The sequence below is a fragment of the Micromesistius poutassou genome (assembly GCF_964030765.1).
Source record: "Micromesistius poutassou genome assembly, chromosome: 14".
Taxonomy (NCBI): Eukaryota; Metazoa; Chordata; class Actinopteri; order Gadiformes; family Gadidae; genus Micromesistius; species Micromesistius poutassou.
This window is the reverse complement of record NC_140284.1, coordinates 16,782,002-16,795,550: the sequence shown is the minus strand read 5'-3', so window position 1 is coordinate 16,795,550 and position 13,549 is coordinate 16,782,002. Positions and strand designations below refer to the sequence as shown.

The window sequence follows — 13,549 nt, the reverse complement described above, 5'->3', positions numbered from 1 at the left end:
CTTTTGATAGTGAAGGTTGCCGACCCTTTGCATGGGCATAGGCTGTCGCCTAGGGTGCCACCTTTAGGTAGATGTTGGTCGTCCTCAAAGGAAAATCAACTTTGCCTCATGGAATTACACTTTGCACCCTGTCTACTCCAATGTAATCTACCCTTGCCTGCACTTGTAGGCCTACTGTGCACACTGAAAGTGGGGGATGAATTAATAGGTTGTGCTCTGAAACCAATTATACTTCGGTGGGCCACTTTGGAGAAAGATCCAGCTGGATGATGATACCGACCCATAGTCACTGATTTTACTTTAGTCCAGTTAAAACTCCAGTCACCCGTTCCCCATCCAACGCTCATGGTTGATGTCATAAAATGATTTGTGACGTCTGGAAAAATGCACATTGGCAACCAAAGGGGGTTGTGTTCAGAAGTGTTAGAAGGCTACCTGTTAGGTCTGCCTGCAATAAAAGGTGTATCGATCGCGGTTTCGATTCAACAGCAAATGAGTTCCAATCAGTGCAATATATAGGTATTAATAGTAAGCCTATACTAACGAGCTAATCTTGTGTCCACCTCCACCTGCACATAGCCTACTAATAATTTGCCTATAATTATTGGTCCCAAATATGTTGTGTGTGCTTGATGATCAGGCTCCAGATTGAACATGCTATATACCTATTTATGTGTCCAGTAGTCGTCGCCTACACATAGGACCTATATTTTACACTAGTTTTGCTTCAATTTCTAAGCCATGAGTTTGACCAAATAAATGGACGATGTCCAGGGTTTCCCGGTTTGTTCTTGGAATCTCTACATCTCCTAATGCTTTGCCACCCTTGGACGAAATGCCAAATATGCGAGTACCATCTGTGAAAACCCTCCAGGCTGTTCTGATCTCAACTTCACTGTCTCTAGCACCAATTTCACTTAGGACGTTATCTTATCGTTATTATCTATCGAATAGGCTAGACATGGGGGGAAATGGCCTAGCTCTTCGCCTGTTTACAGCACAAGGAAATACAAGTAGGACTGTATCAAATTAACATTTTGCTGCGGATGTGCAGCAATAAAAGGATGGGCTATAATATGCCTATATTTATTGGTATGGACCTGCTAGTATGAGCCGGCATCAGAAAATGTGCTGTGAAAGAACTCAACCACCTTAACAAAGTAGATATCTGCTGGTAATTACTTTTTGTAAAACGTGATTCGAACAATAATGCCTATATGAGGCAAATTACTAGACTGATGGCTTTATTATCATAACCCGACTCTCAGCTTCAAGGATAGGAATACGACCACAGCGCCATCTTGTGGCCTTTGAGTCATTTGATTTATATTAACATTATTTACAAATATCTCAAGTCAATGCATGATTATAAAAGAAGAATTATCGAGATTAAGAGCTATATATGTTCCAACTGTACTGGAATCAAAGCCCGAATCGGGGGGGCGGGGGTGTGCACCAAAGTAGCATTTTCAGTTTATTCTCACGAGCATGAATCCAGTAATTTGTCCAGTGTTTGTATAGCTCTATACCAGCCTTTTAATGCGGGGAGTCCAGAATTTAGCTAGTTAAAGGGTCAAGTTGTAGACGTAATTGATACTGCCCCATGGACTGAAGACTGGCAGTCTTCTCTATTGAAATGCTTTGAGTCTGTTTATTTTATGTAGGCTGTACACTGAGCTTGACCCCTCCCCGGCTGTGGCGTGGGGTAAACCCCGCCACACTAAAACACACTGAGTAGACCAAAGGTCGCAAACTCAACATTTCTCTTTCTTGCTTTCATGTTTATTTTGTTGTGATCAAACTGAATGGGATGCATGGAAATTGCAACATTTCGCCACCCGATGCCATTTGAATGCATCACAACAGATTGCAAAGGTGTCGATTACCTTCAAGAAAAATAGGGCACATGAGTAAAAACCTTTGAGTCATAATTGCACAAAATGAATTGGGATTATTCTGTTTTTTTTTATAGGATATACAGAAAGTGAACCAATTTAAATCAACAGGAACATTATACATTGGAAAATACAATACAACAGCTATAATTAAAGTTTGTAAAGAAAAATAGTTACTGCAACGATTTGAGACAAAATATCTAGCTAAAATCAGCATATAATTAGTTTAAGCTGAGTTTAGATAAATGCATTTTAAAGGCATAGTACATTCTTGGATTCATGTATTCTGAAAAAAAAAATTCCTTTCAAAAATGATTTGTATTGATTGGAGCTGTCTTCCTGCATCTTGGAGATGGAGAATAAGCTGTGCGTGTGCATCTTAAAAGAACGACACGACTCAGGGTTCATTGAAAAAACAGGGCACTTTGTTTACCGCAGTGTTAAATCAGAGCCTTACAGTGGTCATCCATCTGCTTTTTAATTTGTAGAAAGACGTTGTGCCCGTAGTGCACCACGGGGTCCGGCAAAATCTGTGGTAGAAAACCAACAGCTACAGAGACAACGCATTCAGAACCCCTCACGCACACAGTTTAATTTAGAGCACTTTATACATCTGAGGGTTACTGCTATATTAAATAACACACATCACTCTTCCTTCGGCTGCAAACTAGCATCAACTTTACGAGTTACTGGCCACCAAAGACCTCCAGAAACTCAGACCGTTATTATATCATAAGACCCCCGCTGTCTCTCGCCCCATAACTCTCTCTCTCACACTCACACACACACACACCCCCTACACCCCTCAAGCCCAAAGGAGGTCTAGCTCGATTATTATCTACCCATGCAGGCGACGAGAGGGAGCAGTCTCGGACAGGAAAGAGCACAACAGCCAGAACCTGCATAAACATAGCCCTAGAATTCAGCAGAATGCATTAAAAAGTCAGTCGTGCACTCGACATAGCTCCTACGCCTGGGAGGGGCGTTACTGGGAGGGGGGGGGGGGTGATGAGAATACAGAGAGGACGGGGGGGGTGATGAGAATACAGAGAGGACGGGGAGGGGGGGGGGGTCAAATGGATAGGAGACAGATAGAGAGAGGGAGAAGCAGCTGGGGGGGGGCTCTACATCTGCTGGGTGGAGTTGCCGTTCCAGGTGTTGGTGTCGTCCTCGCTGTCCTCCTGCGTCCGTAGTCTGTAGATTTTGCCGTCTTTCTTGAAGTCCTCTGGCCGCTTCTCCAGTGTGCGCTTGCGAAGGGTTTCTCTGTGCGAGGGGAACGGAGAGATCCTTTGTAAAGAAAGGTGCTGTGAGTTGAGATCTATCACTCAAGTCTGATTTGTTGGAAATGACAGCCACCCATTGTCTATTAGTACTTCTCAAAGAACGTAGAGCGTGAGCAGAGAGGGAGGGGACTTTTTTTTGTGGTAGTATTTTTTTTATCTTGGTCTGTCTCTCTTTACAACTCTCAAATCTTACCTAGCACCTTTAAATTCATAAGGTACAACTTCATTTTGTGACAATGATAGCTTAAGATAATTCACTTGATGACACACGAGTGTGTGCTCATAGGGTTGTTGTTGTCAAAAAGCTACTATAATAGCTACCATGTTAGTGGAGAATTCAATTGGTTTAACATTGCCTTCGAAATAAACGTAATTCTGAAGTTCAACACGATAGCGCCATCCTGTGGTTGGCCAGTGTATTACCAAAACATGATCACACCATCGAAAGGTCTCTGCAGCATCACTCTAGACTGGGTACCCCCAGCCCGTTCTGCCGGCCATTTGAGTTTGCCCTGCAGCCGGGTCTGGAGAAGAGCAATACATTTCTTTCTGCTTCCGATATGTTTTTGCGGGAGCCAATCACCAAGCTGGCCTCTCCCCCTGGCGCGCTATTGGCTGGTTTAACACAATGAAGACAGGGAAGGGACGGCAAGCAGCCAATTGGGTACTAAGTCAGTTGAACTCTGATTTGTTGAAATGACAGCAGCCGTCTCCAGACCAAGCTCAATAACAGCCAGGCTAGGTTGATGCCTGAACGGCCCTCCGCTCACCTGTTGGGTTGGCCCCCGGAGGCCCCGGGCTGGGCGGACCCACTGCCGGTGGCCTCCCCGGCCGGAGGAGGCGGGCTGGGGGAGATGAGGCCGCTGATGTACCTCCAGACTGCCAGCAGCGGCGAGAGGATGTGCTCCAGGATGGCCCAGAAGCCGCCTCCCTGGGCCTGCCGCACCATGTTGGACGCCCGGCTCGACTGCTGCACGGTGGAGGAGAGAGAGACACAGCGACATGTTCACTGCTAGGTAGGGCTGGACCATCTGGGGAAATTATCTCATTGAGATTATTTAATGTGAGGTCCCTGAGGGCCTCACATTATCACAAGCCGGGCACAAACAAGTGATGAAAGTTCTAGGAGGAACAAATGAAAAACACAAACGCTACACCAAGATACAACTGAGCAGTTCACGTTGTAAAGTAAAAAAACAACACAAATGAATGGATATGTATGAAGGTGGTGGTGGTGGTGGTGCACTCACTGGGAGCAGCACTACAGAGGCACTGGGGGCCAGCTCCAACTCCAGCAGGCTCTTGTTGAGGTCCTCGCTGGTGAACTCGCGGCGTGGGAACATGGTCGCCATGGAGAAGTTACCGTAGCGATTTCCCGTCTCCTGAGGAGGAACAAAACGGAGGGGAAAGCGCGTCAAAAGACGCCACTGACAGTTGCCGGAGCCCACGGGACATGAACAGGGAGACAGAGGCATTGGGACCTCTTTAAGGATGCCTCACCCCAGAATAATAAACCACTAGGCAGCATGTCTCCACATGGCCCCCCTTCTTATTATGAGCCGAGGGCATGCCCTTAAGAAGGAACAATACCTACGCCTTATCCCGGGGAGGACAACACTGCAGTAAACAACCACGTTATTACTTATTTAAATGTACATGTGGATGAAGGTTGCCGGTGAATGTCAGATGCACTGTTTTAGGGAATGAGGACACTTTATTGGATGAGCCGGCCAGCACACCTTGTGCTGCCAAGGCCAGTACACAGGATACGATACAAATGGAAGACAATTTAAGTAGATGTGCGGTTCCCTCCAGCGACTGTAAAAAGGAAACCAGTGTGAAGCTGTTTATACGCGTTAAGAGTGCCCCGTCTGTCAGCTGTCCATCACCCTCCCTGACGACTTGACGGGAAGAGGAGCAGATTAGTTCAGTTCGGTCACAATTCAGGCAATTGGTAGGCGTGAACATGGTGACACATGACATAGAAAACCGTTTCGCCTTAAGATGAACAAAACCAGCAGGACCAAAAAAATATATTGTTTTGTCACAGTCTAAGCGGTGACCTAGCAAATAATAAAAAAATAATAATCTAAAACAGAATGCTTTACAAGTGTTCTCGCAAGCTTTCATTTGTGCATAGGTGGGGTGTGTGCAGGATTGGATCTCTGACCTGGACAGCAAACTCCCGGGCTTCCAGCAGTAGGCTCTCTGCAGGAAACTGATTGGTGAAGAAGGAGCCGTCTGGCAGACGGAACTGTATCCTCGCTACGGCACTGTAAACACACACACACACAGGAAGACACACACACAATCATTTAGGAAAGGCAACTTACACTTACCCATTTCGACACACGGATTAAAAAAGTGAATTGTGCAAACGGATAAATCTGTGCATGTTTGTGCCATGTTGTTTATTGATGTGATTGAAACAGAGGTCGTGCTAGTGGAAACGCAACCCGTTCAATGAGAACCCGGCGGCTCACCTCCGCTCCCGGGCTGCAGCAGCCTTCTTGGCCTCCTGCTCCACCTGCCTGGCCTGCAGCGCCGCCTGCCTGCCAGCCTCCACCTCCTCCTGGTTCTTGGCGTAGCGGGCCGCTCGGTCTGCCCGGTCCTGTGGACAACGCGCATGAATGACCCCGGCTTATGCTCCGTCAAGACCCCGACCAACAGGGGGGGGGGGGCTTTTGCTATGACGACCTAGACTGGGTACCCCCCAGCCCGTTCTGCCGGCCATTTCAGTTCGCCCCGCAGCAGGGTCTGGAGAGGAGCGATACATCTCTTTTCTGCTTACGATACGCTTTTGCGGGAGCCAATCACCAAGCTGGCTTTTCCCCCCCGAGCGCTATTGGCTGGTTTAGCACAACGACGACAGGGAGGGGATGGCAAGCAGCCGACTGTGTACTGAGTCAGTTGAACTAGGCCCGCCTGATCACGCCTCTTGTGCTGAAGAAAATGACAGCAGCCTCCCCAGACCGACGTGCAATCTCTGATTGAGCTTGGTCTGGCAATAGCCAGGCTTATGACAACCAGCAAGGTGATAAAGAGTTCATTTTGTCCAAAAATAACTAAATAATAATAAAAATAAATTTTGCAACCCATAGTCACCATTATATTGTGCGTGGCAAATGTGCAATAGCCACCCTTATTGGTTGACCTTCACTATAAGTAACAGAGAGTAAGCGAGCGGGAGCGTGCGTGTTACCAAGGCGATCTGCTGCTTCACGCGCTCCCTGGCGGCCTTCTCCTCCGCCTTCTCCCTGTTCCTCTCGTCCATGACGCGACGCGTCTTGTCGTCCTCCTGCTGCTTCTTGAAGTCCAGCATCTCCTTGCCCTGCTTCCTCCGCTCCATCTCTTTACGGATCTCCTCCTGGGGGACAAAGCGCTCGCGGCCGTCATGTGACCACACCTCACCCGCTCACCTCGTCCACCCCATTGTCCTAGCACTCGCTTTGCATGTTGAGCATATCAGTATAAACCTTAACTACCCAGTATAAAAACATTAAGCTACTTTCTATATGACGCTGGGTTAAATAAAGAATGCAAATAAAGAATGATCATATCCACGTTACAAATATGAACTGAACAGTCTCTCAGTGTATTGTATCTAGTTTGAACGGTTATAAAGGGTGCTCATAGACTCACACATGTCAGAGGGGTACTCGTCTTGGCCAAGAGAAAAGGTTTGTCAATGCTTGCACAGTAAATAAAAAGACAACCCTTACCTCTTCCTCGCCCTTCTTCTTCTGCTCTCGTCGGTCCTCCAGTTTCTTTGTCAACCTGAGCAGTAGAAAGACAACAGACAACGTTTTCTACTGTCGTTTGCGAGGATTAAGGAACAGTCATTTGATTGTAATTTGTTAGAATTTACATAGACATCCGTCAGCTATTAGAGTGAAATGCTCCTGTGAAATGAGAGTGAAATGCGACTGCACCCGCCTTATTAGACCATTTACATTTTGACCAATCCCAGATCATTTCTTACCAACCAGGACCTCTCCTCCCTGATTGAGGATATCTATCTTTCCTGACAATCATGCGTGCACAAAGTTATCATAGGTGATGGAAGTCTTCTAAATGACTGGAATGAATGGAAATGTTCAGAGGGAGGGAGCAGGAAAAGGGGAAGGGGGGTTGTTTATTATCAAATCTATTATCAAACTGTTCTGTTCTTCTCCCTCTTTGTAACCCTCATCCAATCTTACCAACAGCAGCTTTAACCCTAACGTTACATTCACACTACCTCCGTCCATTGACGGATGGGGGCTTTTTGACACATCCATGTGTTTTCCCGGGTGGTTTGCGTATATTTGCATAACGCAATCAGATTGGCCGACGGATCCGTCGCTGCCCAAAAAGTTGAAAATGTCTAACTTTATTGACGCAGGCAACCGAACCGACGGAACGGATGGACCCACAATTCGATTTTGAGAGCGCCCCATGCAAAGTCAATGACATCGACGGACGCATGTATGTAAGGCAATCCGCCACAGTTCATACATTTCACCGATGGGTACAGGGACGCAGCCGTCGTCTGAGAGCATGAGCGTCTGCATGCGTGCGCGTCTACAGTCCTACCTGTCCACCTTGGCGTCGAGGTCCTCCTGGGGCTGAGAGCTGTGTGCGGCCTCGCCCGACGACGAACTCCTTCCCTCCCCGGGGGCGGCTGCCTCAGAGCGGGAGCCGGCTCCTCCCGGTTGCCTGGAGAGAGGCTCTGGGCAGAATAAAGTGAGTTTATCCACACAAATGCAGACGCTAAAATGGGCCATGTATCAAAGACATATCGCATTGATGGTGGAGCATGGCTTAAAAAGGTTGGAAGTAGGGGTGTGAACGGTTACAAAAAATTGTAAACGGTTACACGACCCCTTTTTTTTCGTGTACACGGTTAACCGTTTTTTTTTTTTTTTTTTAAGTGGACCGCAGTCGCGCTATTGAGAATGAGGAGTCACGTGATTTTTGGGAAGGGGAGGGGAGGGGTTTGAGCCCGTCCGCCATGATGGCATCCACGGCTATCGGTTGCCAGGGGCAACGTTGTCAGAGCGGCATAGAGACATGAGGAAATACGCAACATAGAGACGCAGGAGACATTACGAGATAGAAATAAATGGAGAAGAATAAGGCGAAGGAAAAGGGTCCTAGTGAAAATGCAGAGAACACAAGAAGACATTAGAAACCATTATAGTCAATGTAGGCTATTCCACTGGATACGGCAGCGGCACGGCACGGAACCAAACCGGCCGGCACTACTTTGTTTTAAGTTGCCGGTTCGCAGCCGTGTCTCACAACACTTGCACAGCCATTCAGTTTATGATCTTTATTCATTAATTGCGCCGCGGCCGAACTGACGCGGATATTCTCTGATATTATGTAAGCATAAGCACCGCGGAAACCACTGCTGTCAAAAGACGCTGATCCATCTTCACTGTTGACGAGTCGCTCTAGTTCTACCTCCATGGCCCTGCAGCGGGACATTAGAGGACTAGATTGTCCGTGTGTGTGTTCCGTCTTGTGTTCGAATCTCATGTATTTGTATTTACGATCGGAGAGCAACAAATGGGCTGAGATTCTCTTTATGTGTGTGGTGTACATCCGACTCAAAAATCACATAAGATTAAAAAATCTTGTAGTGTGGGACAACTGCGTTGTCCATTTAGGGAACCTGACAAACTGTAACTCACATTGAAGCAGTTTTTAACGCAGCAGTTATTTCCAGGCATTGTTAAAACAGTACAGAATTTCAACAACCTCCTCTGCTAGCAGCTACCGTGTCAACAATAACGCAAAGCTCAGCTGCACTCGGAGGGGCGTACCTTCCAACATGGCGGAAAGGGGGGGGGGGGGGGGGAGTGAAACTTACGTGTTACATGACGAAATGCACGGTGGTCAGTTACCCAACATTTATCACGTGCATTTCTTAGCGCATTAACGTTGTCAAAGTGGAACATTTGTAGCTTTATTAATCTCTAAATAAATAGTACATGTTAATTTTGATTGAAGATTTTGATTTTTTGATTTTTCCTAAACGGTTATGATTTACTAACCGGTTACACGTGTACACGTGTACCCGATCACACCCGGAAGACAATTGAAATCGCTCAATAAAACCGAAAAGAATAAACTCCAGAGTGGGGCTTTTGAGCTTAGCGAATAGCATCAAGTCTTTCCTTGATGGAGGCTCTATATTTAACAAACACACAGAGCATAAGGCACAGCGTAGATAGTTAAATAAAAACAAAGTTAAAATAAACAAAAGATACAAATATGCACAGATTTGTAGGAAATATAATGTCCTTTTAAATTTCCACTTCGGGAAAAATAGGAAGACAAAAACACTGGATGCAGCTTCACTCTTATCAAACACTGGGGGGGGGGGGGGGGGGGCAGTAAAGTGGGTGTCCAGGCACCAGGTGCTTGTGTTCCCCCCTGTCACTGACCTTTTGAAGGGCCTGCGGCCGTGGCATTAGATAGCAGGGGTGTGCTCCTTGCAGCCTCAGGAGGAGAAGCAGCAGGGTCTTCTGCTGATGCCGGTGCCAGGATGGGTTCTGGCACTACGCTGGTGGACATTGTGGTCTCCATGGGAACCACTGGCAAGGCCGCTCCGCCGCTGATCTGCTCAAGGTGCATCTGACCGAAGAGACCGAGGCGGGGAATTAATGCACAGTCAAAGGCAGATTGGGGCTTGGCCACATCTCTGAACAAAACGCAAGTCATGGTAGAGACAAAACATCAAGATATGTAGTATATTTAAGGGATCGACCGATATGGATTCTTAAGGGCCGATGCCGATAACGATTTTTTTTCCATCAGCCTGAACCGATTTTCTTGAGCCGATACTGCTTTTGCTCCCTCAATTGACATCATAAAAAAATGACACAATGATGATAACAAATGTTACAAGTCTCAATTTTAAAAAGGAACATTTATTGAACTGTATGTCTGCAAATCATGCCGGGGGAAAAAAATTAAAAAATTGTCATAAAGAAACGCAAATATCGGCCGATAATATCGATCCCCGGTATATTTTCTATATTCTGCTACCTTTGGAGCTCCCCTTACCTGTTGGACTTTGGTAATCCTCTTGAGGAGTTCCTCTGCAGACACACTGCCGGCGACGACCTCCAGAGGAATCCCGTTCTCCCCGATGAAGAAGCTCGACGGTACGCACACCACAGGGTCTTCAACGGTGTTAAGGCACAACCTTCTGTCGTAGCTCATTACTAGCATGGTTTGAACTACAGAGTGTGTGCGGGACAGTGGAAGCTTCTCTTTTTTAGTGTCAAATTGACACACAAGTTGATAGACAAAGATGAATTCACTTTTAGGATTATAAGCGTCATGTTCATGCTCATGTTGCATCACCCATCTGACATGCCTGGGGCGGGCCTGGCATGCCTGCTCTCTGGAGAAAGCAATATTACCAATATAATTCTGGTTGGGAAACCCAACAAAAGGATACAGATCTGGGAGAATTGTGTGCATGTCTCACTGCAAAAGACAAAGCAGAGTCAGAAAGTCCAAAGTGGCGTTCATTTTTGTTCAAGTTATATTCAGATTTAACTGCTGTATCAACTTAATTGAACACTCAAACAACTAGTGTCAATACATTCTGAATCTTGAAACTTTAATGTTTTCTCAGAAATATATGGCATTGTAATGCATGTGGGTTTACTATTAACCACTCTTATACCTCAGAGACAAATGTGCACACTCTACTCATCCTGAAGTGCTAATTTACATTAATTTAACAGTCCTGAAGTAAGTAGTATTCACTGGTAAAGCAAGTCTACATGTTGATTCTTTCACATGCACTTCCATACCTCTTTGCATCCACTTTTATTGCCACACAGCAAGTATGTGCCGCTTCTGACACTTTGTCTTCCTCCCAGCTTGATTGCAACTGAGCGGACTGCTCATCTTCGCCTTTTGGAGGTGTGAGGAATTCAAAGAAGCAAATGTGTTATCATATTGTTCCATACCAACTCCACTTAGGTTAGACCACCACATGTATATGGCATTGCATTTTTAAGATTGTATGTTCACAGACATATTGAAATCCAGAGTGGATAAATGCCGATGGTATTAAAGATACTGCTGGCTGATATTATTGTTTGTGTGTGGAAAAAGCTGGTTAATGACAGATCGGATGTTTAACGGATGTTTACATTATAGAGGGTCGCCCCGTTCATGACGTGGGTCATGAACAAGGGGCACATAAGCTAAGGAATTGCATGACTCTAAAGCGAAACTCCATTGATATCTAAAGTCTCGGTCCTTGCATGACTGGGTGACGCTGCTCTGTGTATCACTGTAGTCAGTGATAAATATAGTGCAAAGATGACGCTTTATGTTTGCTTTCTTGAACTAGCATAGGCAGACGGTGTATATGACCTGTTTTATAGAAAATAGAATGCAATTAAGTCATATCTAAACTATCTTTATTTCAATATTGTTTAGGTATTAGTCCAGGTACGACTTGATTGATTGTAAACGTTTGTTTTTTTTTGCAGTTGAATACAATGTCACAAAAGGCTCAAAAGAGATAATTTAACTTGCTATACATGGACCTCTGTTCCAAATTAAAATAACAGGATCAATAACAGGAAAATAAATGGTCGATAAATGGTCGTTAGTAGTCAACAGAACAAGTACAACACTACTGTGCATCACTGCAGTCATAGGAAGCCAACACAGCCTGGGTGACGTGTTGACGTGTTGACGTGTGCTCTATTCTATAAGGCACAGCAACAACAGCACGACAGTGGTCGTTTCTTAACAGAGTGTGTGTGTGTGTGTGTGTGTGTGTGTGTGTGTGTGTGTGTGTGTGTGTGTGTGTGTTAAAGGGTGACAGCTGGTAAACATGGTTAATCTGTGTGTTGCACCACAGCTAGCTAGAACCTCCAGAAACATACCTGCGATCACAACCACAAACACCAAACTCTGCTGTTTGGCGGCGGCAATGGCGGCGGGAATGGAGCCTTCGAACCAACGCATGTCTGTAGGATGTGTTGTCTGTTTGTGTGTCTTTAACACCACTGACTAGTTACATTAATCTTTAAAACCAAGTCAAACTTACTGACGCTAACCGAGAACACACAGTTAACATCTACTCCGCAGTTAATGTAGGACTTCCGGTTCTTCTTCTTCTTCTTTTAATTTCCGGCAGTCTGTATGCCTTTGCGGCACATTGCTGCCACCCACAGGCAAAATAATTAGATAAATAAATAAACCACCAAACAAAAATAAATAAATTAAATAAAATAAATAAAAAAAAAATAAAAAAAAAATAAAAAAAAAATAAAAAGATATATATATATATATATATATATATATATATATATATATATATATATACATGAATATATATATTTCAGACGCAGTCAGTCCATCCTATTTCCATAGGGGTAATCCAGTGGCTGTTATGAAGTCCAGGACAGCTTTTATAGTCCCAGGCTGGTTCTCAGATGGATTTAAGAGGCTCTTTAGCGTAACCGGTGCTGTTCCCAGGCTTTCCACAGCTGCATACAGATGTTCCCTCTGTCGAGTGAGACCAGTGCATTCCATCAGGATATGTTTCACTGTTTGCTGTTTTTTACACGCTCCACATAGTCCATTTTCATGTTTCCCAAGTTTTTGTAGGTCCCATGCGAGTCCGCAATGCCCCAGCCTCAGTCTAGTCATCATGACTGTATGCCTCCTTTCCTTTCCCAAAAAACACTGGCTTTTTGTCACTCTATTCTGCAAGCTGTAATAATGCCTCCCCTTCTTTTCCTTATCCCACTCCTCCTGCCACACAGCCATGATGTTCTTTTTGATGATTGATCTACACTCAGTTATCCCCAGCCTCATTTTTACATCGATTTCTTCCCTTCTTAAAGACCTTTTTGCTGCCCCATCAGCTAACTCATTCCCCTCTATCCCCACATGAGCTGGGACCCACATAAACCCCACTGACTCTCCCACCTGCTCAATCCTGTACATCAGGGTAAGAAGCTCGACCATGAGGTCTGACCTGGCTCCAAGCCCTCCCTCCCTCAATGTCATCAGCACTGACGCAGAGTCAGAGCATATCACAGCTGGCCCTGGCCTGACCTCCTCCACCCACTTCATAGCCCAGATTATTGCGAGCAGCTCTGTGGTGTAAACTGAAACCCCCTCAGACACTCGCCTACACTTAACAACATTCAAATCTGGGATGCAAAAAGCAAACCCAGACTTCCCAGTCCTTGGGTCTTGAGCCCCATCAGTGTATATTTGTATGTACTGTCCCCACGTGTTATTTAGTCTTTCCTTTACAATTCCCCCAACTGTTGCAGTTCTCTCATGAGCTAACACACTTATATCTATCTCCGGCACTGGTATAATCCATGGTGG

General features: G+C 45.5%; 1 protein-coding gene across 2 annotated transcripts; it reads right to left on the bottom strand.

Annotated features, from left to right (window-relative positions):
- Positions 1 to 2,989: 2,989 nt before the first annotated feature.
- Positions 2,990 to 12,290, bottom strand: ubxn4 (UBX domain protein 4). Of its 2 annotated transcripts, none has more exons than XM_084478464.1 (13): positions 12,088 to 12,290; positions 10,996 to 11,098; positions 10,635 to 10,663; positions 10,235 to 10,353; positions 9,613 to 9,802; positions 7,754 to 7,889; positions 6,901 to 6,955; positions 6,381 to 6,545; positions 5,662 to 5,789; positions 5,349 to 5,451; positions 4,429 to 4,560; positions 3,949 to 4,145; positions 2,990 to 3,158 (listed from the first exon to the last, which is right to left on the bottom strand). In XM_084478464.1, the coding sequence occupies exons 1-13, from the start codon at positions 12,167 to 12,169 to the stop codon at positions 3,020 to 3,022; spliced, it is 1,578 nt and encodes a 525-aa protein (XP_084334590.1). In that variant the 5' UTR covers positions 12,170 to 12,290; the 3' UTR covers positions 2,990 to 3,019. The 2 variants fall into 2 exon arrangements, with proteins under 2 accessions (XP_084334590.1, XP_084334589.1); XM_084478463.1 differs by having other exon boundaries at positions 2,991 to 3,158; positions 3,949 to 4,148.
- Positions 12,291 to 13,549: the final 1,259 nt, after the last annotated feature.